The 26,440-nt window shown below is 40.2% G+C and overlaps 1 protein-coding gene across 3 annotated transcripts in view; it reads right to left on the bottom strand.

Moving 5' to 3' along the window:
• Positions 1 to 1,467: 1,467 nt before the first annotated feature.
• stat6 (signal transducer and activator of transcription 6, interleukin-4 induced) overlaps positions 1,468 to 26,440 on the bottom strand; it is a 25,128-nt gene continuing 155 nt past the window's right edge. Inside the window, exons 1-24 of one of the 3 annotated variants that reach the window (XM_054745894.2) lie at positions 26,367 to 26,440; positions 21,161 to 21,310; positions 20,893 to 21,037; positions 20,160 to 20,234; positions 18,161 to 18,332; positions 17,948 to 18,042; positions 17,592 to 17,740; positions 16,597 to 16,713; positions 16,277 to 16,444; positions 13,651 to 13,738; positions 13,443 to 13,565; positions 13,269 to 13,361; positions 12,943 to 13,146; positions 12,487 to 12,581; positions 12,269 to 12,402; positions 11,175 to 11,324; positions 11,024 to 11,084; positions 10,855 to 10,917; positions 9,412 to 9,459; positions 7,742 to 7,780; positions 6,018 to 6,101; positions 4,613 to 4,687; positions 2,026 to 2,106; positions 1,468 to 1,931 (exon numbers count right to left, since the gene is read on the bottom strand). The exon at positions 26,367 to 26,440 is cut by the window's right edge and continues 155 nt beyond it. In XM_054745894.2, coding sequence (XP_054601869.1) covers positions 1,805 to 1,931; positions 2,026 to 2,106; positions 4,613 to 4,687; positions 6,018 to 6,101; positions 7,742 to 7,780; positions 9,412 to 9,459; positions 10,855 to 10,917; positions 11,024 to 11,084; positions 11,175 to 11,324; positions 12,269 to 12,402; positions 12,487 to 12,581; positions 12,943 to 13,146; positions 13,269 to 13,361; positions 13,443 to 13,565; positions 13,651 to 13,738; positions 16,277 to 16,444; positions 16,597 to 16,713; positions 17,592 to 17,740; positions 17,948 to 18,042; positions 18,161 to 18,332; positions 20,160 to 20,234; positions 20,893 to 21,037; positions 21,161 to 21,294 — 2,520 coding nt within the window. In that variant the 5' untranslated portion in view covers positions 21,295 to 21,310; positions 26,367 to 26,440 and the 3' untranslated portion in view covers positions 1,468 to 1,804. Of the gene's footprint in view, positions 1,932 to 2,025; positions 2,107 to 4,612; positions 4,688 to 6,017; positions 6,102 to 7,741; positions 7,781 to 9,411; positions 9,460 to 10,854; positions 10,918 to 11,023; positions 11,085 to 11,174; positions 11,325 to 12,268; positions 12,403 to 12,486; positions 12,582 to 12,942; positions 13,147 to 13,268; positions 13,362 to 13,442; positions 13,566 to 13,650; positions 13,742 to 16,276; positions 16,445 to 16,596; positions 16,714 to 17,591; positions 17,741 to 17,947; positions 18,043 to 18,160; positions 18,333 to 20,159; positions 20,235 to 20,892; positions 21,038 to 21,160; positions 21,311 to 26,323 lie in introns of all 3 variants that reach the window. The other 2 variants (XM_054745892.2, XM_054745893.2) reach the window with 2 other exon arrangements.

Genomic DNA, 26,440 nt, shown 5'->3' on the forward strand with positions numbered 1-26,440 from the left:
TGTTAAAGGAACATTGCACACATACATGGTAGTGAAAGCTAATTATAAAAGCTTGAGTTTATTTTTTAAAAAGCTGCTTTTTGTTATGATTCGGTGAAAATCGAAGCCGCTAAAATCAGAAAAACAAGAAAATGTTTCCTTACAATAAAATATGAGGCTAAAAAAAAAGTTCAATCGTCTAAAGAATAAAAACTGTTTCACAAACATTTACTTTGTTTAAAACTCACCTGTCCATTAAAACATTCAAATTAGAAAAATTAATACGAGCCAGGTACATGTTTAGTTTATACTATATTTATGTTTACTGGATGTTTTAAAAGAAACACTGAAAAACACTGAATGACTAAACTGTGCTTGCTATATATGAAGCAAAAGTGAGATTTTAACTGACAAAGATGCAACATAAAGCTTTGCCCACCTTCTTCACTACATTGCTTATCTGTTGTAATCCAACAGCATGCTAGAGTTAGAGTAATCAGGACGACATGACCCTAATTACAACTTTCGGGCCAAACCTCCAGCTGACTGCTTTCTATACATAGGCTACTGTGTAATATTCCTGCTACAGCTGATTGATTCATGATAGCGTGTATTGATTATAAGGAAGAATTATACATTTGCATGTTGCTATTTCAATATTTTTCACAGCATCACTAAATATCTGACAAGTGGAAAGTTACCTAAATACAAATCAGCTGAGCAAAATAAAACCACGAGAGCAAAAACTTCAATGCACAAGGAGCTGCAGGCCAGCAACTCACAGGAGTGAGGTGGGATTTAGTTTTACTCTGCACTCGAAGCAACATTCTGCTGTTCAACATGTTGATCCTCAAGAGTTCTGCAGCAGAAACAAATAATGATGGCTGAACTGTCACCGTTCCTTCCTGCATTTCCTTTGAGCACGAAAATCAACTTTTGCTTCCTCTATTTACACAAACATGCATGACTGTCATGCAAGAGTACAAGTTTACCAGCTGACCAAGAAAATGACGATCTTTGTGAACTGCTCATTAAAGTCATGCAAATTGTTCAAATTTTTAAAGTTGAATGAAATAGCATCAGTGAAGAGTCTACTCAGCAATACATTTAAAAAAATTCTCATATTGGTAACAAATCTCAACGAACTACTTTAAATGAAAAGAGAATAATTATAAAAGAGAATTAATGTGAAGAAGCAAATTTAACATTTCGAATCTTGGATAGGAAAAATTGATTTGTATTCATTTTACTCAACATCTGTCACTTCCTTTTTCAAAGGTGCATTTTATTTATTATGTTATTACTTCTTAGGTTTGTTTTTTGAACATTGTGTTTTAGGTTCTCCCCACTGATTCAAATGGTATTCCATATCAGAAGATATAAGAGCAGTGCTTCACATAAGTATCAATTTGAAGAGCGTGCTGTGGACTGGAAGGGTGTGCTTAGTTCAGATTTAATTCTGTAAGTGCCATTGGCCCCCATTTCTACCTCTGCCAGACGTGTGTCTTCTATTTCTTTATGTAAATGCAGGTCAAATTGTAGATGTCAGAAAAAGAAATCAGCATAAACACCTGAGTCATCCAGGATGTGTTTGGCTTCAGTCATGACGCCGTGTCTTCAGGTGTAAACGGTGAAGGAAGGAAAGAACACATTCACTTGTTTCGTAGGAGTTGAGTTTGGGTTCAGTTTCGACTTGATGTCAGCCGCGATTTCCAAAAACCAGCATGTAATAAATTTGTCTAACAATAAAAATGCATGCCGGGTTGACTGGAGTTGTCTCTACGAGTGAGTGGGTGTGTGAACGGTCGTTTTTCTCTGTGTGGTCCTATGATGGGCTGGTGACCTGTCCAGGGTGTCCTCCACCTCTTGCGCCAGATCCCCGTGGATGCGGCTGAGCAGAGAAGGTATTTAGATCCTCAAATAAGTCACATTCCATACTGCTATCTGGAAAACTGCAAGGCAAACAAATACACATGAAGACATCTTGGCACGGTCTACTTTAGTTGCAAATTAAAATTAGGGATCGAAATGATGAGGAAAACCTACCTGGGGTTAGAAAAAATGGGAGGGACAGCCGGATTGGTGTTGTCAACCCTCATTTGATCAAACTGCTGCTGGTATGGGTCCCTGAGAAGCAGCAGGTGTTGTAGCGTTACAAGCAGGAAACGTGACTTCATGAACTCATTACCCTACAATGGCAAATCTGCAAAACAAGCTAGCTTAAAACATTTTTCCATGTTTCTTAATAACGTTCTACTGGACTATCTGGCTGTCTCTCTCACTGAACTACTGCACTATCCTGGGTCCTCCACTCATTACACAATCACACATTTTGCAATAGAACACCATTGGGGTGAAAGGTTTGATGCTCAATCAGAGAAGGTGAAACAGCCGGCTGTTACCACTTCAACTTTAAGACAAATTACCAGAGTCCCCCCCCCCCCCCCCAAAAAAAAAAAACACTGAATTTGAAGTCACGGACAACAAAAGACATTTAGACATAGAAAACAACACTTGGTGTTTAGCACAATTTCGTTTACTGTTGCAATGTGTGTTCCCATATCAGGCGGACATGGTGTAGGGCCAGGTTTCCCAACCCTGGTCCTCGGGGCACACTGACCTGCATCTTTTCCATGTCTGTGCTTCAGCACACCTGATTTACATTGCCTCCTCAGGAGGACATCAAGAGCTGCAGATAGCCGTTAATCACTCATTCATTTAAGTCAGGTGTGTGGCAGCATGGACACACTGGCGTTTGAAAGGGCAACATGGAAAACATGCAGGACAGTGGTCCCCGAGGACCAGGCTTGGGAAACACTGGTCTAGCGGTGATAGCCAACAGGAGGGGTGACAGTTCCGTGACTGTGTTTAAAAAATTGCTTGATAGAAATCAGCAGCTTTAAAGTTATGTCGAATCTACAAAAAGTTAGTTTTTGAATGCAAACACGGTCACGGACCTCTCACCCCTCCCCTCAGGTATCTTCCCAAAGATGCTTTTGCCGGAACCAGAAACCCACTTTGCCAGATGAAACAAGACAGTGCTGGCTGTTTCTCCTTCTCTGATATTACTGGGCTGTGAATCTCTTACACCAGTGGTGTTCTGTTGCTAACTATGCAAGTGTGTAATGTAGGGCTGGGCGATCATATGATCGCACTTTGTGATCACGATCATTTTCAGTTCAATTACGGTGATCAGCTGGGAGTCTCGATCAGAAATAACAGATGTTTGCAGCCTCAGTGGGGGGCGCTAACCCTCCATGCGCGTTGGTTGCCCACGCCATTTAACAAAAAGAAGACGCATTACACTTTTCCTGCTCCGCTACTTCGGTGGAGAGGTTTAATAAGCAGAATGGCCAAACGTGGAGCTGAAGACAGCGAAGTAGATCCTAGTCATGACTCGGAGTTGTCTTGTGGAGATGAAGACATTGTTCAGAAGAAAAGTTACTCAACGTCAGTTGTGTGGCGGTGGTTCGGGTATCTCAAAAGTGACGTTGAGCAAATCAAGCCGACATGCAAGGTATGTCGGCGAATGGTGCCTTCAAAAACTGGCAACACTATGAATCTATTTAATCATCTAAAGAAATACCACCCAAGTGATTATACAGAGAACATGAAAATGCGAGCAGAGTCCGGACAACTTGTTAGCTTGTCTCAAAGTAGACTTAGCACTAGCGCGGCTGCTAGTAGTGGTCCAGCCGGCACTGGAATCAATCATCTCGTACTTTTCAGCTGTTGCACCGTACCAGCGGAACTCAAAAAGAAGCAAAACCATCACAAAAGATATAACTTTTTGTATAGCAAAAGACATGATGCCTCTGAACATCATGTTCTAATATTTGATTAGAGAATTCTGCACTGCTAATTTTTATATTTGTTTTCCGTTGTTTGATTTTGTACCTGCAAAGTAGCTAAACAGTATTATTAAGATTAAGTGCCAGTAGCTATGGAATAAACGGCATTTACATATCACAGATAAAAAAGTTTACATTTTAGGGTATGTTAATTTTCCCAAAGCAGATAATTTGTTTATTTTGTACCTGTATAGCATTAAAGACACACAGAATGTCAATAAGAGGTTTAACTAATATCTAGTTTCTTTATTTTTACATTTTAAGCTGCTTTAAACTGACGATATGAAAATTAATCGTGATTAAAATCGAGATCGAACGATATGGAAAAATATATCATGAGCATTCTTTTTGCCATATCGCCCAGGCCTAGTGTAATGCATGGCGGTTTGACGAGACTGAAAACTGGGTGGTCCAATGGTTACTTGTTATTGGCAGAGGGTATTTAGACAAATGCGTAATTAAGAGGCATGAAAAAAATGTTTGTTTTCCAAATTTGCTATAACAGCTTGAACAGTATTAGTTTCACAATTAATACCTTACACTGTATGACCCTTACTGTCCAAAAATGAAGAAATCTTACAAAAAGATGTTCTGCTTTACTGTTTCATTCATTTTCATAAACCTGCTAATGTGCAGTATCAATGTCACCAAACGTAGGAGTGTTGTCCCGAGGGGAATGAGGCAGCAGAAGCAACACCACAAAGACAAGCATGATGACCACTTGGCACAGTATTACACCACTTTTGATAAAGGTAGTAACTGATACAATGGAGGAAACCTACGTGAGTCCAGGATAGATGGAAGAACATGTGTTGTCTTGAACCCTCAGCTGATCAACCGCTTGCGGTGATGAATAGCTGTAAAAGGTGTTGCAGCATTACAAGCAGAGCACTTTAACTCACTTACTCACTGATACTTAATTTATAAATTTGCTCATTTCTGACATTACAATGTGTCACTGATGGCAGCATTATGTGGATTGTGCCTCTAGTGGGAGAAGCCTAGATACACATTTTTGACTCAAAGTTCCCATAGCAACATGCAGCGAGGTTACTGCCTTAGGTTCTTTACAAACCCTGCAGCATTTGTTGGCTGGTGTCAAATTAAAGATGCCGGCACAGCAGCGTTAGCTGGCACAGACTCATCAACCCAACAGGCGCACAGATTGTAAATAAAAACTACGTCCCTCTTTAGCTTTTTTGGGAGAAGAACTGACAACTGTCCAGCCAGCTGAGTAGGAAGTCTGTTAGAATGTAACTTTCTTTCCAACATGGTTGAGACTTTACACTACTTTGTAATTATTTCACTGTAAAAGTCTTACATATTGTACCTTTAGGGGTGTAAAGGAAAATAAAAATTAAATATTTCAATAGGGGTGATACTTTTCCATACCCTAGGGCAAACAGCAGAAGCAGCAGGTGTGTGTGTGTGTGTGTGTGTGTGTGTGTGTGCGCGCGCGTGAGTGTCTGTGTGTGTGTGTGTGCGTGTGTTTAGCCTATTTCAAAAACCAATGACACCACTTTGCCACAAAGTCGAGGCAGCATCAGGGAGCCATGTGGAGGTAATGTAGCATTATCATGTGTTTTTCACAAAATATTATGCGTATTAGCTTAGGCATGACTTGTTTTCTATCCTGATTGAAGCCACACTCCTTTTATTCAAGAGCCTCTCCAAACGATGGCTGTCCTTCACAGTCCCTGTCAGCTGCCTGGCAATCTGTGCTAACGGCCAAACGCTCCCAAATCTCTGCATCTCTCCGGTTTGCCATTTCAGCTAATACTGTTCACGGATGCGAAACAAACTCCCCATGTTTACATGTATTTTAAATACTGTTGCCTCTTGGGGACGGCAGACATTCCGCACGTGATCATGACATCACCCTCTGTTGCAGGCATGACCTTCAGACATCCACCATTGCTGTAATAATACTATAAAGCTTGGTGGCATGAATGCCACAATTTTCTCATCTTGCTATGATGTCACAGCACTTTCAAAAGACACACCGTGGCATCATTATGTGTGCTTTTGCCCAATCTCCCAGATCCCTTCTGCTGTAGGCCTGATGGGAATAGGGTAGCCAAGCCAACACCATGAGGACAAACAATTAGACATTGTGACCACTAAGCATAGTCTGACACCACCTTAGATAAAAACATATTCAGTAACCAATATGATGAGAAAACTTACTTGATTACTTCATAGATTTGAGAATCACTAGAGTGTTCAGCATTGGACATCCCCAATACACTAAGCGGCTGCTGGAAGGGATCCCTGAAAAAAGCAGCAGGTGTTGCAGAGTTACAAGCAGGGCATTTAAATTCCTTAATGTATTAAAACTCTCTTCTACATGTAGAAATCCTTTCGCTAATGATTTCTTATCAGGTTGAAATAAACTAACACTTAAAATGTGCACAAAATGGAAATTTAAGCTTTAGCCTTATAAGATTTGGACACAAGCTCAGGGTTGTTTTCCTCAAATTAAATATTAGAATGAACATTTAGTTTGTCGAAGAATAAAAAAATTATGTTAGCTAATTTCTTATATTACAGTGTGTCATTAATAGTAGTGATGTGGGCAATGTCTCTAGGGCAAGAAGAGTGGCAACACATTTTTAACCCAACTTCCAACTAGGGCTGCACAATACATCGCAACTGTATCGCTGGCGATATCGGCATGTGCAATACTCAGATCATAAAAAACAGAACAAAACGCGATAAATGGTCCACTCAAATGTTTGCTACGCATAATGCATTGTGTCAATCAAATGGAAGTATGACGTTTTTGACTAATCAAATAGGGAGCCTAAGTCATTTCCGCACCGTGGGTCCCTGGGAGAACAAAAAATGAATGCAAGTCAACGGGGCTAAAAACGTTATTTTCTAATCCGCTTTGCCTTGCGCCCTGGATAGCATATATGTTGTACTGCAATTTAAATGGTAAGTAATGATGGGTGTTTCGACCATGCCAGTCACGTACTTTGAGATTTATTAGCTTGTAAAAGTTCGTAATTAGCATGACTACAAATTAGAAATCGGCACGTCGCATATGTGATGCCGCCACATAATCTCCTGTTCCCAAAGTAGCTGCTACTTAACAAATGACCAGATTTATGGTGGTTCTTTCCTCCTGTGGGAAGTTTGCTGAATTTACGGCACTTTTCCCACAGTTTTCTCTGTGTCTGATTTGATGACGTCACTTTCGTGAAGCGCATTTGTAGTCCTGGACTTATTTTGACACAAAACTAAAATATCGTTCCCCCCGTTTGAAAATAAGCCATGTTCTCGGTATCAAAATGCGTCTGTAAAATTCACGGACATCATGTGTGAAATCCATGGCACAAAACAAGCGGAATTAGAAAATAGCGCTTTTAGCCTCATTTTTTGTTCTTCCGAGGACCCATGGTGCAGAAGTAACTTATGCTCTCTATAGAGCTCTTCACCCATTTGGCCAGTCGGGTGGGTTCTTGTAGGTTAGATGACCGCCCCCAGGCGGACGGAACTCGCCTCTGTCAGTGCGCAGCTTGTCCCAGGATCCACGGATTTCCTTTACTTGCTCATTTTCCTTTGCTCTTTCCTCACAGATTTTGATGACAATATTTGCGTTTCCCATTTCTAAGATGTTTTTAGTCATTTTTAAAATTTTCATATTTTTTGGTTCTTGAGTCAAGCATTTGTTTATTGCAAGTCATATCATCATCGCACCGTTAATCACTTTTATCGTGCATCGCAGGTTTTCCTAATATCGTGCAGCCCTAACTTCAATCACTGATTACTCATAACAACATCAGATCCAAGCATCCAAAATATTTTTACAGAATCAAACTCTAACTCAAGTGTCCTATTACATGGATAAGGCTTTTTAATAACAAAAACATTTATCTTCTGTGCAGCAATAGTGAAGTTACACTTACAAATCCAGATCTGGAAGATCTGTTGAGGGCATGTCGTCTCTGCACATGTATGAAAAATGTAAGTCAGTAAAATGAAAGGAGAACAAATACCATACACTGCAAAAAGATTATAATCCAGCTGTATCCTTCAAATGTAAATACAAATGGAGCATTGTTATTTCATTAAATCTGCATTGTGTAATACTTTTGTTAAAATAAAAGCTTTTTTTTAATATATAAACCCAGTTTTTTCATCTCCTGACCATAAGACTGAATTTAGTACATTTTGCCTCAATCGCATGTAGAGGCAGAGAATATATTTACAGTGCTCACACCCCACTACATCTGTCAGAAAACCTTTAGTTTCCTTTCAGAATCAACTTTCTCTATCAGATGCCATACTACAAAATTGATTGCAAACAAGATTTGTTCATTTGCACACACAGAATAAGTGATTTTCTTACCAAATCCATTCATGCCAATGTTGCAAAAATGAGTGCTGCTGGTGTTGGGGAGCTGCATTTCATTGATGTATCATGAACTCAACAATGTACTGCTCTATACTGGAGGAGAAGATGCTGCCATCACTCCGTGCGCTTGGTCATCGGGCACTTTGCCAACACGACAATGATCCAAAACACACATCTAAAGCTACTGTTGCATTTCTGAAGAAGAACAGGGTGAAGATGATTGAAAGGCCAAGTATGTCTCCTGATCTGAACCCAATCGAACTTCAGTGGGAAATTCTGAAGCCGCTCCATCCAGCATCCAGGCGGTAAAAGAGACTTGGTGCTGTGCTTGAAAACCATAGTGGTCATACAAAATACTTGCTGTAGTTTTTGTTGCTGAGTGTATGGATTTTTGCTTCAAATAATTTTAGTAGAACTGAAGATTTTGTGACCTAAATTATATTATTAATCTTAATTTCATGTTATGGAGTTTAACAAGTGTTCAATAAAACCCAGCCTTGTGAAAATTCTGGAAAGTTTTTTTTGTTCATTGAGCTACTGATTAAATTCATACTTTTTAAGGGGGATGTACTCATTTATGCTGAGCACTGAAACTGAAGGGGTTCAGGCAGGTACCATCTATGGGGGCAGCCCGATTTTTGCTCACTGTCCCAGGGATACCTTTCTGTGATCGCCTGGTTCTCCAGCGCTCTCCCCGACCAACCCGTCAACTATCATCGGCCTCTCGTCCAACCCCTATGACACAGCTATTTCTTGATTTGAGTCATGGTTGAACAGCAACCAGAGACATAGTTGTAAAACAAGCTTTAGGTTTTGTAAAATGTCCTTTAGGTTCCTGAACCAGTGACACTAGCTCTGCGATTAGAACCTATGTGCTGGAACCTCGTCTAGAATTAGCTGCCATTCACAATAGTGCAGTTAAACTAATTACCCTGAACAATTAGCGGGAGTATGCCAACACAGGTTCTACTTGAACTAGAAATTCTATCCAATGAATGTAGTCTATAAAGTTTACTTTTTTATTTAATCATTATTTTTAAAGCTAAATGTACAAATGAGGCTTGTTTTTAGAACATATTTAAAAAGGTAAATGGTGAATGTAAAATAGCCTGTATTTGATACAGCACCTTCTAGGATTCTTCAACCCCCCAAGGCTCTTGAGAACACACACACACACACACGCGGTAATATGGTCAATGAAATATTTGAAGGTACTCTTACATGGCAATGCCATCCATCGGTTGTATGTGACTCGGGGAAATGGCATCTCTGTAAATATGTAAAAAAAAATTCATAGTATCACCATCACCATGACAGACGTACAGCAAAATGAAACTCGTATTTATACCAAGATGGAAGACAAAAACTTAAAGGTGTGGATCACTGGAAAAATATTTATCATTACTATTTCTGATTATAATCAGTCACTGAGTTTTTCATGCAGGCTGAACATGAAAATAGTCTCCTACACTTATCTGCTGCATTAGCGTCTTATAGAAAATAGACAGTGAAACTCTAGGATTTGAAAAGCCTGACATTGTCACTTAACACTCATGGACACCCATCTTGATTTGTTGTTATTGTTTTAACGTCCAGGAAACAGAAGCTAATTGTTAGCATAAGCAACTCCACCACATGGCAGAACTCCTCCAGGCTTGCGTTATTTGTGGAGATAAAACATTCATGTCACAGAGCCAACGGAGTCAGTGGTGTTGCTGTTATCCAATCTGAGGCAAGATGTCTAAATACAACCGTGTCCTCTGTGTGTTCTTGTTTGGGTGTTAATCATGGAATTATTTGGACGAAAAGGGAAAGCTGTGGTATTGATTGCAATAATAGATCATCCAAGAAGCCTCTGCTTCCTTTTTATCAGTAAGTAAAATTATATTTCTGTATTTTATTTCACTGGTTGAATGGGGGAAATGATGTGTGTTTAATATAACACTGCTTGATCAAAGATGGGTTGAAATATAACGTGTTGGTGGAGCTGCTGGCTGGGTAATGAAACCCAAGCTAGATAAGCTACTATAAGCTCTTTGACTTGATGCGTGCTTCACGTCGGAGTCGCTCAGCCACATTTTTCTGGCTAAAAGCGCCAAAAAACCTCTGTTAGCTTCAGGTTACCTTCAGGTTAGCTCAGGTAGTTTGTAGCTATCTCGTTTGCTCTAAGCTCTGTGTAGCTTTGGGTTAGCCTGTAGCTACACTGGTTCATCATTTATGGGTGTCAATTCTTTGCTCCCATCCTCACAGCCTCACTCTCAGCTCCAACTCTTCCCATTTTTGGATTGTCTGGGCGTGACGAGAACTGTAACACAGCCAAGATGGCGGTGATCAGAACCACCCTCGGCTTCAAAAAAGCCCCACAAAGAGCTGTGGGTGGGGTTTGTCCATCTTTTTCATACAGTCGTTGCTTGCAAGGCATTCATTCTTATAGAAACCCCAGCAAGTGCATTGATTAAACGAGTTTCCCACACCTTTAAAGAAAGCATTTACTTTGTTAACTGTAAGACTTTCAATTATCTCATCATCCCATCATGAGCATCCAGGAGACTTCTAATTTACACGTGCAGATGTAACATGTTCCCACAGCCAGAGAACTGCTTTCCACATGTCTGCATCCAAAGCAAACCACGACAGCATGAGGCTAAGATCTCGAACACTTACAGGATGAAGCCCGTGGGATTGTTGGGCTGAGGTACAATATTAGCAGCAGGAAGCGTGGATTCCCTGCACACACAGAAATACACAAAAGCAAAAACATTTCAGGTTCCCTTTTCAAGTTTTAACACCAAACTGAAAATGTAGTAAATTGACATTTAAAAAGACAACTTACGTGCCTACTTTAGTCGTAAGAGTTACAGGAATGTATCCTGAATCAGCTTGCTGTGGAGCAACTGTTTCAAACCAGAAAACCAATAAAATATCAAGTCTCAGTTCTGTGTCTTTACTAATTACTTTAAACTGAACCATGTGAAGAATGTTACCTGTGAAGAATTTTTTGAAAGCTTCAAACTTGTTTTTGCCAGGATACAAGTACAATATCTCACAAATGTCCCGGAGGCGGTTGCCAAGGCTGCGTATCTCAAGGTCTCTCTTAGTGAAAGGCTGGATATTCTGGATTTGCCGCACTCCATCTAGGAAAGAAATTAAACTTGTTTGTTGGAATAAAGGTGAACATATGTATGTGTTACACAGTTTAAACATATGCACTACTTTTTAATGAGTACCTTTCAGTAAAGTAAAGTCAGGGCAGACACTTATACCACTAGGCCACTGAGATGGACACTCAAAGTTTGCATATTTTGGAAACCACTGCAGTAAATCAAGTCAGCACCATTTTTACTGAGTGCATTTAAATTATTAAAGTGGCAGTGTGTAATTTCCTGCCACTAGGTGGCAGTACATGCATTTCAGGGTAGTTTGACACCATATCGCCGTGACTGTTGCTAGTTTTAAAAAACACTACGGTAAATGTTATTTCCTGTGGAGCAGAAAGCATGCAACCTTGGCATGATTCCTCAGACTTTGATGGCCCTTCAGTTAATTCCATCGAGAGATTGCAATACCGATGCTAGTGTTCTGGCGCTGTAGTTTCTGGATCTGCTCACGGTCCTGCGCCTACCGATGACGTCATCATACTACAACAATACCGCTCGGCCAAAATATATTGCATTTCTTTTTCAATTCTGTTCTGTCACATAGGTTTTGGAAAGAGTTTTGCAGTTTTGTTATTAAATTTGTGTTTCTTACTGCTTAAATGTATTAGAACGTTGTTAACGTAATTTCTGTAAGCCGTACGTCCAGTCAATCATCTAGAGTGATGTCATCAACAGGTGCAACACCCTGAGCCCTCCAGAAGGATACACATGGCGTCCCCACAGAAGTTAGACCCGCGCCATATGTACTTTAGACCTGGTTTTTATTGTTATATGGTACAAAGCTGCTAATATTTTTCAACAACTGGACATCATTTTGTTCATTTTCAACAATGTTTCGATGAACATTTCCAGAGATTAATGGTAAAAACTAAACATAGTCTCTTTAAGAATAAATGAAACCAGGTTAAAAAATATTTTACTTTCTAAAACAACCACATAGGCGATGCTGATGCCTCCAATCTCAGAGTCGCTGAAGCGAAGCAGGAAAGTCCCGCCGGGGCTGTTTTTAAGAATGTTGTGTAGATGTTGCTTTCCAATGAATCCAAATATCAGCCTGTTGGCTCAAACATTAAAAATTCTGGTTATTATCACTGACTATCACAGTATTCTCAGATCAGAAGAAGTAAAGTCCTCTCACTGTTCACTCCAGTAGGGCTTCAGATGCTTCTTGGTCAATTCAATTGCTCCCTCAAACCACTGCCAGAAAGTGAACGGTCGACCTGGGAGCATCTCCTGTAAGGTCGAAGGCACAGTGAGATATCTGATTCAGTGTGTGTGTCTGCGTGTGTACTCGTCTATACATCAAAGTGAGGACCAATGACAAGCTTTTTACCTGCAAACTGAGGACATTAGTAGCGAAATGAGGACATTTTGCTGGTCCTTACTTTGGTACAATGCTACAGAGCTCTACTTGTTACGTTTTAGAAGTATGGTGTGAATTAAGTTTTAGTTAAGGTCAGGGTTAGAGTTAGGGTTAGGCAGGTCCTCACAACAAATACTAGACTAGAATGTGTGTATGTGTGTGTATGATTGAGTAAGAGAGAGCGAGAGAGAGAGCGAGAGAGAGAAAGAGCGCGAGAGAGAGAGAGAATACCTTATTAAACTGAGCCCAGGAGACCATCATGTCGTCAAAGATCTCAATAGTGCTTTGGGTGTCAAATATCTTCTCTGCCAAACAGTGTTTGTTGTAGTAAGTCATCTGGAACTCTGTTTGGACCTCAGAAGTAAATTTCAGATTGAGGGTGTTGAACATCAGCCTCCAGGGCACACTATCTGGCACCACAAAGGGCCTTCGGTCCTGAAGACAAACAACAACAACAACAAAAAAGCTGGTGTGAAGAAAAGACCGACGAAAACAAAGTGAGTTTACCGATGAGGCTATAATGGTGAAAACAAACCAAATCCTGATTAGAAGCTTACTTGTTCAGCAAAGGCGCAGTCCCATATAATGGTGGCCAAAGCATTGTTGTCTTGACTGCCATGAACAATGATGACGACAGGCTGAGAGATCCACTGTAATCAGTAGAATAAGGTTATCTTTACTAATGAAGCCGTTTCCATCAGACAGCAGCAGAAAAATGCTTCAGTCCAAACCTGTATCTTGAATGAAGTATCACAGCCTGTGATAGAGATCTCTGTGGAGAACAGAAGGGCAAACTTCTCTTCCGTCACAGACTCGGAACCCTTTCTGTCTGCTCGCCTTATTCTCTTGATGGACTATTTGGAAAATATTTGGTTTTATTTTGACATTAAAGCTCAAAAAAGATCTCATGTGGGATGCAAAACCAGGACTAGTACATACCATGTTTCTGAAGGTGGCACAGGAGCATTTGGTAGATGTGTTGTGCTCCAAGACGGCTGCATTGTTGATCACATCACCAACATTTTCACTGCTGATAAAGTTTTAATGTCAGGTTTTTCCACAGATAAAATAACTATGGAGTCAGCAGACTCATAGAAGGGGTGCATGCTTTTGCTGATTATGAAAGTTTCATGAAAATGTTTATATTTCATGTGAATCATTAGTTCTGTAGAAGTATGACTATTACCAGCACTCATTTCTGTTTGAGTACATTTATTTGTTGACATTTCTCTTAATTCTATGTTCATAATAGATTTCAATTCAATCAAATTGAAAGAGAGGATGAATCCTATTTAGATATAGGATATTCATAGATGGACCCAGGCCATCATAGCTGAAAAACACCTGAACAAAGTAATTTGATCCAAGACTATTTGAGTTTGTCTTTTAAATTAAGACAAACAAAAATTGTAACTACAGAAATGCGTATGCTTATTTTATCACATAAAACAAGCATAAAAAAGTACTTATTTTATGTGATAAACCTAAAGTTGCTAAAAGAATAGCTACAAGTGGGAAAAACCTGAAATGTCAACTTTCCACCAGCCTGGAAATCTAGACAAACTGTAGCAGTAGCATAAGTTTTTGCTCTGCAGGTGGGTTGTAGGCTATAACTTGTAGCCTCATCAGGTCTACCAGTGACTCAAACTATTTTGTATCATGCCAACCACAGCACTGTGTGTTTGTTGGGCTGGCTTAGTACCAGATCTGCAACAGAGAAAAACTACAAAGATGGCATCGGCTTAGGAACGGCGCTCATCTGGGACAACTTTGGCATCAACTTTGGATTATTTAGACTTGAGCTTTTCATTGAGACATGAGCAAATAAAGGAAATCAAGACCTTTTTTTCGAAAAAGAATGTATTTGCTTCTTCTTCTATGGTGCATGGGGGACTGCTGTGTTCACTGATTTTCACAGTGAAGAATATGTCATGTTGTTCTTGGCTCTGATTAGTCCTTACATTGTCTAGCTGCGTGCGGAGACCGTTTGAATGACAACCGTATCTTCTACTCCACGACTGAGCTCTGCTCCTTTTCTGTGGCCGTCTCCAAGTTTAGGTCCTCCACCACCTCCCTTACCCATGGTGTCCCACAAGGTTCTGTGCTGGGGCCTCTGCTCTTCCTCCTCTATCTGCTTCCTCTTCAGCACATCCTGAGCTCCTTCAAAGGAATCTCCTACCATCTTTACGCAGATGACATCCAACTGTACATCTCCTTTAAGCCCCATGAGATGTCTAAGCTGCAGCTGTTACACACCTGCTTAGACTCCATTAAAACCTGGATGGCTGGGAGCTTTCTTCAGCTGAATGAAGATAAGACTGAGATCCTCAGCTGTGCCCCAGACAAGCTTGTTCCCAAAGTCAGAGACTCTCTTGGTCAGCTTGCTTCTCACACCAAACCTTCCGTCAAGAATCTTGGCATGACCTTTGACCCAGCTCTCACCCTGGATTCTCATGTCAGTTCTCTTGTTCGCTCTTCCTTCTTCCATCTCAGGAACATTGCTAAGCTGAGCCCCATTCTGTCTCGCTCTGAACTTGAGATTGTTATCCACACCTTCATCTCCTCACGCTTAAGACTATTGTAACTCTCTTTTCACGTGTCTGAGCAGAACCTCCCTGAACCGTCTACAGGTGGTTCAGAATGCCTGTGCTCGACTTCTGACCAAGTCCTCCAAACACACCCACATCACCCCACTTCTCCTCCAGCTTCAATGACTGCCAGTCAACTTCAGGGTTCATTTCATGATCCTGGTTCTGGTCTATAGGACCTTACATGGACAAGCACCATCTTACATTGGTGATCTTCTTAGTCCCTACACCCCCAGCAGGTCCCTGAGGTCCAGTGACCAAAGCCTACTGGTTGTGCAGCGCACCAGGCTTAAGACCAAAGGTGACAGATCATTTGCTGCTGTGGCCTCCAGACTCTGGAACTCTCTCCCCCTGAGCCTGAGATCAGTGGACTCAGTGGTCTCCTTTAAAAAGCAGCTGAAGACTCACTTGTTCAAGCTGGTTTTGGTGTGACCTTCATCACCCTCTCCTTGTTCTGCTCTCCCCACCTATTCCGCCTTCCTCGGGATCCACTGATTTCCCTCTTTCCTATTCACTCTCTCTTTCTTAACATTTTCTAATCACAATTGTCTATTTTTTGCTCATTTTAAATATATTTTTTAATCATTTTCTAAATTATTTTTTATATTTTTACATTTTGTTTTTGTGAAGCGCCTCGTGGTTTTTATCTTGAGAGGCGCTATAGAAAAGACCTTTTCTTCTTCTTCTGTCTATGGGTCATGGCCAGACTATATATCTACACATATAGGATGCCAGGCTGACCTTCCACAAACTTCTCAGTTTGATACATAAAAAGTTCCCTCCTTGGGATTTATGATAAGTTCTGAATTGTCTCAACTAACAAATTGATCGTCACATTACAGTAATGTATTCAAACACATACGTTTGACGAGACTTGTTTATCTATTGTTTGTTTGTGTGATTAAACTGGAATAAAATGACCCAACTGACCGTCTCAAATGCTTTATTCCACTGAGCGTGTAAAAACTGAGTCTCACCTGGAAACGCTGCCCAGGTTTCTGGCTTGTTGCTCATTAACAATTTGTGCCTTCACCATGGTAGGCTTCCCTGGTGCTAATTTATCTCCCAGCAGACACCTCACAATTGTGCGGAACTTTGACTGAGTTTTGATGACCTGAGGGGGCTGCTTCTCCACAACGAAAGAGCTGAAAGGAACAAAAGTTGCGTTATTTATGTATGTGTGTGTGTGTGTGTGTGTGTGTGTGTGTGTGTGTGTGTGTGTGTGTGTGTGTGTGTGTGTGTGTGTGTGTGTGTGAGAGAGAGAGAGAGAGAGAGAGAGACAGTGGTGTTGCATTACCTTTTAACCAGAACCTGCAGAAGATTCCCCAGCCTTTCCTGAAGTTTTGGGAGCCGTTCCTCCATCAGCATTACCTCCTGGCTCAGGTCCCAATTCAACCCAAGGAGGTGCTCGCACCTTAAAAAACGACGTACGCACGTGAGTGGGCTGGCCTTCATCCCAATAGACAGCAGGTGAGAGATGGGTATGATGGGGGGTTACATATCGATCTTGACGCTAACAGAGATACAATCATGTAGACTCTAATAATTATTAATACATAATAAATAGTATGTGGGTGGAAATCAACACACTCCAGTCAATAGTCAATAGGTAGATTTTCACCAGTCTACTGCTGCAATTCTTAGAAGCTCAGAGATCAAAGGTAATACCATCAAAATCCTCTGGGTGTCACACTGGAGCTGAAGTCTTCAACTCAATGCTAACTGAACTAAAACCAAACCTGAAGCCCAGCTACTCATCACGGTTTTTAATATAAAAGGTAAAATAACAATATTAGATCATTTCTCCTTTTTGTGAAACTTTTTAACAAAAGAAAATATGATACTTTGTTTTCTTCTACAGATGAAAGCACTTGCTTGCAAACATGGCCACCCAGCAGCCCAAAATAAAATGAGCAGGAAAAACGGCACGCTTAACTGCAAAATTAGTCCAAGGGCAATGAGGGGATGGCATTAAAAATGCTTCTAACTCATCAGGAAGAGCCAGCTTGGGATTTTTCCCTCTGGAAATTTTTTGGAAAATACAGAAAACTGGTTGAAATGTTACCTTGGCCAAGAAAGACACAGATCTCCAAAATAATGTGTGTGTTTAAATTAACAGAGTTAAATGTTATTTCTGAAAGGGAATGTGATGACAGTGTGGCTAGGAAAAGTCAACTGCAGTCATCCAGACAAATTAAACTAACTTTCAGTTTAGCGCTGGAAGTATTTAGGTCACGTCTAACTGCTGTGTGGGTCTTCATTTGTTCACAACATGAGAAGGGTTCTCATTACCAGGTCTGCAGAGGGTTGAGGTTGTCATCAAAGGGATGACCTATGGCTGCTTTGTGCTGATCCCACAACCACGTCTTCACCCTGTTGATAAACTGGGCTTGAGAGCGTTCCAGACCGTCCACGCAGTCGCTCAGCAGCCGGAAAGCATTCTGTAACAATCAGAATCTAATCAGGTTACACCGATCCTTGTTTTTAATGCTTGAAAACACACTAACATCACACTACGCAGCATTTAAAACGATTATTACAATGTTTAAATTGAGTGAAGTACAGTAAAGTATTCATTGTGAGTAGAGAATAAAAAACATGCATAACTTGTGTTTAATGAACAGTGGAATTACAAGTTATTGTTTCACCTGTGCTCCTTCAAGTATACAACTTTCCATTTTCTGGATGTTGCTGATCAGTTTCTTAACCTCCTGTGAATGTTCCACTCCATTCGGTTGAAACCCTGTGGAAACATCAAATTATACGCAGCAAGTTGAGTCCTGCCTGCAGCGCCGCACACCGCTGCTGTTCTTTTAGGAAAATTAGGCTCTCCACGCTGCAAGTCTAAAACATGTCTTCACCTTGTAGACTTTCATAGTTTTGCTTCTCCCAGTTGAGCTCTTCTTGCATGTGATGCATATTTTTTCTGATGACCTGGAGCTCTTTCACCTTCTCCTTCAACCTTCCGACATCCTCACTGTTAGGGTCGCTCTGAGGGAGCATTTGGTGTTGGGGGTTGTTGCTCTTCAGAAGCTAAACAGAAATAAATACAACTGCTAAGCATTTTAAATAGTATTTATTCTAATAACATCACGCCTTATAAAATAGGTCAACCAGGTCTGTATTATGACTGGAGGGCATTATAATCTCGTGACAGTGTTCATCTATGTAACGGAATGAAATGACTGTTTTCCACCTAAAAGTCAACCCCCCCCCCCCCCCCCCCCAGCAAGAAATAATCTGCATGAGATATTGCTCGAGGTCATGCATCTGCTTCTAAACAGTTTTCCTTTCCAGCGCAAGAGAAGAATGAAGACGAAGGACTCTATCTTTTTAATAAATCAAAGAACTCTATTTTTAATAAGCTAATCAAACAAAGTGTTAGTCAATAATAAAATGTGAGCCGATTTGTGAAATGAAAATATTAATTACTTTATTATAATCCTATAGAATATAATAAGTAATATGACTTTAAATGTTTCCACTAGAGACTGATCACACGTAGCGTTAAGACATGATACATTGCTTTTACTGATCCAATCAGAATCTGCCACATCTGACGGAGGCGTGGCTTTGGTGGTGCTTGGTAAATCTGTCATCTTTCCATTCGACCATAAACCAAAACATCCGAAATATAAAATTTTGCCCACGTCATCTTTAACGCCAGTTCAAAGCATTCTAGAGAAGTTGTCGGAGTGGCCAATCCGTAACTTTCCTCTTCAGCCAAAAGAACCAATGACAAGCTGGATAAAATCTGTTGCTGTTCCACCTGCTGCAACGGTTCCTTTCAGAGTAAAAGCTGAACCATCACAAACCCGTTTTGGGTCTAGCTAGATGCCGATAAACTGTCGTGACCCAGAAGTATCTCAAAGACTGGTCTGGTCGGCAACCGCTGCTTTTCCTACCGGCTTCGGTTCCAGAGAGGGTCCAGCTGGACCTCGACATTCCTAATCTAACGGGGACTTCCAAAAGGGAAAGTAGGCCGACAGAATGGCATCTTATGTGTTTATGAATCTCCGAATCAAAGCTTAGCGCAAAGACATCATCTTCACTCCCATCAGAACTAATCGTTTCCCCGGATTTGCTGGTTCTGAAATATTCACACATACACCATTCTCAGTCTTACCTCACCTTAGTTACACCATACACCTAGTGTTGAAGTTAGTCTAGATTTAATTTGTTTAGTAATAAATCTTTAAACTTTTAAGACTTGACTCACTCTCTTTCCTTGAAGTTAATATGGAGTGTTACTCAATCCCTGCAATAAAAAGATCCAATCTTCTGATTAAATTTACTTAAAGATCCATTAAGGTGATTTAAATTTACTTAAAGATCCATTAAGGTGATATTTCCTATTTCGTGATATTTCACATTTTATGGTTTCTAATTAAATGTAGGAATTTCTTCGCCATATCTACGAAGATATAACTGTGAAGCTGCAGCAAATTTTGTACACTTATTTCCAGTTTTTTACATGGTTTGATTTATTGCTGAAGCAAATTAGAAAATGTTTAATCTTCAAATACCTTTATGGCATATTAAAAAATATAAAACATGTTTCTGGAACGTGATCTGTTAAATGAGCACCACTTATTTGACAAAACCAGTGTTACCTTGCCTCAGCATAAACATTTTTCTTGCAACAGGTTATTTTCTTGTAGCTGCATCATACATTTACAGTCCTAAAGAAAGTGTGTGAATGTGTGTGAATGGGTGAATGACTGATTGTGTTGTAAAGCGCCTTGGGGGGGCTCCAGGACTCTAGAAAGCGCTATATCAAATACAGGCCATTTATCATTTAACATGATTAAAAATTACACAGGTTATCTATAGACTAACTGAGTGTTTTAAATAAAATACCTCCTCCATCAGAACTTTCTCCTGCATGAGAATTTCCTTGACTGTCACAGCAAACTGTAGAGGCTGGTAATTCGCCTGTAAAAAAGGAGTCATTAGAGCTTCAAACCTTCTCACTGCTACCTGATAGACAATCAAACCGGCTTATTTATTCACGATCATGCTGTTCCAAATAGATACAAACTGTTATAGAACAGAATAAAATATTAGATATACTCTTTGACAGCCTTAAAAACAAAATGCTCTTGAGAAACGGACAATTTCCATTACGTCACGACACCTTTTCTTCTCGTTTTGTCAATCAAAGCTGTTTGCCGAACACACAATGACAAATGGAACAGCTTGAAGCAAGTTTTCATGGTTCTGACTGAACAGACAAGCTGATGGATAGTCACAATGAGGCTTGTTTCAAAGTGGATTAATATAGTTTTCAAACAACTCCAATTTCAAAACTGTCATAGCTGTTTAGACAAACGCTATAATGAACCTTTACAGCATTGTAATTACTGCATCCGAGGGTCACTTGGCAGCAGTTAGCAGCTAGCGCTAACCATTTCTGGTTCTACTTGTTGCCTGGAATTCAGTTCATACATTTTTTTCCAGAAAAAGGTGTAATGGAAATCTGAGAGATTTGAAAAATAGAGGTGGCAGCAATAGAACCATTTGAAACTTTGAAACTGACCCCACTATGATTAGCTGATTGGTCTGTTCAGACTTAGCCTGATTGGCCACCTACCATATCACTGCGTATCTGCTTCAGCTTAATCTTGTCCATTTCACTGTTTATGTGACTGGCAGCTTCTTCCAAACCTTTGATGGCTTGGTTCAAAAGAACCCGAGCCTGGCCCTCTAGCTCCCTTTTTTCTGGTGCAAACTCTTCCCTGTGAGCACAAATGCACACAAATTCATACTTCCTGTATAAGTAAATGCACACATAGCAACAGGGCTGCAAGTCAATTTGAATGTTTATTTGTTGTGTGCATGCATGTCTGCGTTTGTCATACCATCTCTGGATCTGAATCCAATCACGAAGATAATATCTGGCTTCGATGGGGAAATTGTACATGGAATAGAGATCCTGTCTCTGATCAGAAGCCAGGAGTCGAAGAAGATGTTCTATTTGTACCCAACGGGCCATAATCAGACAGGCAGGTCTACAACACAAAGTCCACCAACATTAAATCTTTATGATTTTTTGCTCTTTCAAATTACTGTCAAACTAAACAACAGATCTGCTTGATCAAATCAGTGCGTACGAACAAAAAACAGAGCAAGTATCAGGTGGGTTGTGAAGCAGCGTTTGCGGGAATAAGGAAGACAACAAGGATGCAAGTTGTGGATCTGTCTGGCATTAATTTATAGTCTAGATATTTCCAATACATCCTGGAAAGCGAGACCATTGTTCTTCTCCTCTCGTTCAGCAAGGACATAGGAAACCTTCTACTTCCAATCATAGTAGTATGATAATCCTATATTTCACTATGGAGGATGTGAGTTACTGTCCACTAGTGATTTGCTAGATTCTTGTTGTGTGCAAAAATTATGTTATTTATTTAGCATTAAAAGATTTGTCACAAAAAGCACTGTTAAGGATCCAAACATTTTATTTTATTTTACATTTTTATTAAATCGGCTCCAGTGTAAAATGAAATGCTATTTATGACAATGTTATAAATTCAGCTGGGTGAAATCTGGCAAAGTTAGCAACTTGTTTAAAATTGAGGAACAGCAGCAGAGAGAATGTAAGCTAACGTTTGTAAGCTAGTTAACAATTATGAGCCCCACCGGGGTGTGCTAAGTTTCCCATTTCATTCCAGCTGGATGTGTGTTGGTGTAGTTTTGAAGTACTGGCGAAATAAAACAAAAACTACTAGAATGGCATTGTCACTGCAAATGATAAAATTTTGCTTCTTTAAAGCCGAGTCAAGAACAGGGGATTTTGCAGTGTGTTTCAACCAAATTAGTCATAAGTAAAAGCGGTTCTTCTCAGCTTCTTTGAAATTTGACTCCTGAACTTATGGAGCTAGGATTGGGACAATATCCAATGTAACTTGTACCGAGTTTTGTAACTTGGAACATGTTTCAGGACATGTAACTTTGGATTCGTAACTTGTAACTTTAGTTTTCTAACTTGTAATTCTCAATTTGTACTTGTATTTCTTGTTTTGTAACAGGAAATTTTCATTTTGCATGTGTATTTTTATTTTGTAAATCAAACTTTTATTTTGTACATTTACTACTCATTTTGTAACATCAAACATTCATTCAGAAACATGAAACTTTCGGTTTTTACCTAGCAGACTTCCAAACAAAACAACTCAATGTACATGTTTGAAATCAAAACTCTCAAAACACACATTTCATTCTACAGGTACAAACCTCAAATCAACAAGACAACATCAGAATGACTTGATATAGATACAGTATCACTGCGGGGTTGTATACTGTTGATCTAAAGTGGAATTACCCTGTGGAAACAGCAATTTTCTACTTTAGAGCATTTTGAAATCACTGAAAGTTTGGTCGTATATGGGCAATTTAAAAAGGCCTTTATTTTGGAAGGCAACATCAGAATGACTTGATATTGATAAAGTATCACTGTGGGGTTGTATACTGTTGATCTAAAGTGGAATTACCCTGTGGAAACAGCAATTTTTTTGTGTATCCATAAACCCCCATAGAGGACCCTCAAGCGGACAGGGTGATGGATGACGCCGAGATGAAGAAGCCAGAAAAATATGTAGTTTCTGAGTTTTTCTAATCCAACCATGTAGTCCTACATTCTAAAAGGGATCTTTGTTGTTTTGACAATCCTCACACTACTTATTTTTGTTTTCCAGCCAAGAACGGTCCAAAAGTCAGCCTTAAAAAACAGTTTGAGGATGAGGACAGACAACTTAAGGAGGATGCAGCTTCTCATACAGCAGGTAGAGTCCCTTCCATCACAGAGCAGGTACAAATGGAACTTGACATATACAAAAGACTCACAAGAATTCCCTCTTACAATTTTAGCTAACTGCCTCTCCTGCCACGCACGGTCCACGGACGGACCCTCGCTAGCTGTTTACATTCACAATACAGTATCTCATAACTTTAACCAATTAATTTTACTTTTGAATCGTCGTGTCCAGATGCAGTGAGACCATATCTGCAGCCACACAGGCACCTGTTGACACCACGGGGGCGGGACTGTCTTCTACACCTGTTGAGCCTCACTGTGATGATGAAGAATGTAAGATTTTTTTTACCGTTTTTTGGATTATGATTGCAGCCTTTTTATGAACTTCGATTCAAGTTTTAAGTATGCATACAATATGAATTTAATATTTTCATATCAGAAGAACGCTAGGTGTGGGTGTACCAAATATCAACTTTGTCCTTCACATCGGGCAGCTGCCGCTGGGCCGGCGGGGAGTGAGAACTGCCTATCGCACTGCCAAAAACACAGCATGACATCTTATGCCGTCTTTCTTGTTTACGCTGCAGCGTCTTCTATCCAGGCATCACGCAGCACTGAGCTACAATCTCAGCATCTAGAGCCAGGTGAGTAAGTTACTTGTTAGGCTATTTGTAATCAGCAGTAGAAACGGACTTTTTCAAATTAAACGGCTTATCACATATATCGATATGCAAAATTAATTTATTTAAATCCACACCAGACACTTGTTTTTGGCACAGTCTGTGCAGCATTGGTTTAGCATTGAGAATATTAAATAATCTGAACATACACATCTGAAATTGTCTCCTTAAGATGTTATTGTCAATTAGGCTGTAAATTTGTAAAAAAAAAAAAAAAAAAAAAAAAAAAAAAAGATGGACATTAGTTTTTGTGACATAGTGAGTCATCTTCAAGGCATAAAGGTTTATGGCCTGAAGAACGTCGTACCGAAACGCGTCGGCGTTTCCTTGTTCAATAAATGAAATCCTCAGAGTGCCTCAGATCACCGGATCTTCTTCCTCATATTCTAAATTTATTTGATGCTGAAGAGCACCTGAGAGTGAGACATACGTTTTGTCAAATATTCCCTATGGATGCACTCACTTCCACCAGTTTTTGATAATTTTATTCATGTTTTCATAGAACAGATTAAAAAAAGATCAATAAATTAAAAAGTCCAGTAACATTAAAAATAATGAAAAGCATCACTGCACATGACTGAGGAATATTGAATGTGAATGTGGCACTGCTCTTAATTCATGCATCAGAGGGTTAAGTTGCTGTGTGTGTGTGTGTGTGTGTGTGTGTGTGTGTGTTTATTTTCTCACAGAAGAAGAACCCAACACCAGCAGACTCAGTGCTCCAATCCAACAGCCTGAACACCATCATCAGCTTCAACAGATGTCTGTGAACATGTATGAGCTGCTGGCCCCATGGATCCTGCTGACCGGCCACAGCAGTTGAACAAAATGGAAAGTAGAACTTTCTTTATGATGACACTGATATTTGAGTTTTGCTTTTGATTGCACAGTTTAATGCTGCTTTTGATTTTGCATCCCCCCCAATGACATTTGCACAACATTTTGAGTTGTTGGTTATTGTAATATTCTCTGGTTACTTATCTTTCAAGCTTACATTTATTCTTCAGGCTGTTGACTTTAAAGAGTTGCTGTGTGAATATTTAAAATAAAAAATTAGTAACTAAGGAATAACAGTGGAGTTGCTCTTTCCAATGTGTGGTGGGTGGGTGGGAGGCATGTAGGCTAGGGCTGTCGCGGTAACCGCAAAAGTGAAATATCGCAATATGAAGAAACCCACCGCGATTACTGAACTTGGTTCAACTCAATGATTCATGTTGAGAAGGATGGCTGCACTGGTATCAAAACGAAACGTTACTTTGCTCCTTTGGGAGCACTTTGGTTTTCAGTACATCAGCTGCTGCGCAGCCAGAGTCCTTGGCCGAGACAGAGCTGCCACCAGCTGCAAAAATAAATAAATAAATAAATGCTCGGAGACCTGCTGAAGTCCCGGACAAGCACTGCTTCTGCAACCGTCCCGAAGAGAGTTTGAGCCGAGCTGGAGCTCACTCGCTACCTGCAGGACGAATGCATCCACCCTAAAGAAACCCCCCTGACATGGTGGAGCAACAACCGGGAGAGATTCCCTTTGCTCGCCAGAGTCGCACGCAAGTACGTGTGCGTTAGTGCAACGAGCGCACCATCCGAGAGGGTTTTCAGTGTTGCTGCAAATGTTGCCACCCCTCTCAGATCCTCTCTCAAACCGTATATGGTTAACATGCTGGTTTTCCTTGTAGGTAACAAGGACGTGACCGAGCTATAAATCACCGTCATTCGTGTGTGTGAAAGTGAAATGATAGTGCGCCCGCCCCCCGGCACGCGCGCGCCCGGTACATGTAATTTTTTATGCTTGATTTTAAACAACTAAACAAAATGGGGACTTGTTTCTTATTTGTTAGATGCTGCAGCCAAATTTGCATTTAAAAGTTTAACCTCCTGAATTTTGTTGTTTTTAAGTTCAGTCGGACTCCGACTGTCGGAGAAACAAACGTTACTGCGATCTGTGTTCTTACTGCCGTTTGATCTGCATTCAGTAAAGTGTTATTAAAGAAGGCACTGCAATTTTTTACCTTTTTTAAATGTGTAAACATTATGTTTAGATAGTACTGCAATAAAAAAAGTGCTGCAATAATATCGCACACCGCAATATTAAGCCACCCTGAATCACCGCAGGGGGAATTCCTCAACGCGACAGCCCTAATGCAGGCACGGGGGCGGGGGGCACATGGGCAGTCTCGCCTTGGGCACCACATTACCTAGAGCCGGCCCTGCTAGTGCCAGGTTGTGGTGAGCAAAGCAAGCTGATGATGGCTGCCAGTCAGGTTTCTCAACATTTCTTCACTGACAAGGAAGCTTTGTTTACAACAAATAATGAGATGGAATCATTAAAATTTAAATTTGACCCCTATTGCTTCTCCAGTAACATTAAGCTACTTGTGCTTTATTGCAACAGAGATTAATTAAAAAGACAAGGCAGAAGTAGAAGAGAGAAAGCCAACAGTTCGTGTAAAATCCCAATGTACTTTATTAGTTAAGCGTTATTAGGGATTGTTTAGGAGGACAAAGTTGAAGAAATGAAACTTTTCAGGAAATAAAGAAGTGTTAGAAGCGAATTAAGCAACAGCTTTTAAAACAAAACAACGAGGCCTTACCAGCACTGCTGCGGCCAAACTCGCAGTAAACAATTCATCCTACCTTCAAAAAAATGGATGTTTCATAACACAGAACAACACTCTGGTCCGACCAGCCTTCCTTCCTCCTCCTCCTCC

Source organism: Nothobranchius furzeri, chromosome 15 (assembly GCF_043380555.1).
Source record: "Nothobranchius furzeri strain GRZ-AD chromosome 15, NfurGRZ-RIMD1, whole genome shotgun sequence".
In the NCBI taxonomy this organism is placed as follows: Eukaryota; Metazoa; Chordata; class Actinopteri; order Cyprinodontiformes; family Nothobranchiidae; genus Nothobranchius; species Nothobranchius furzeri.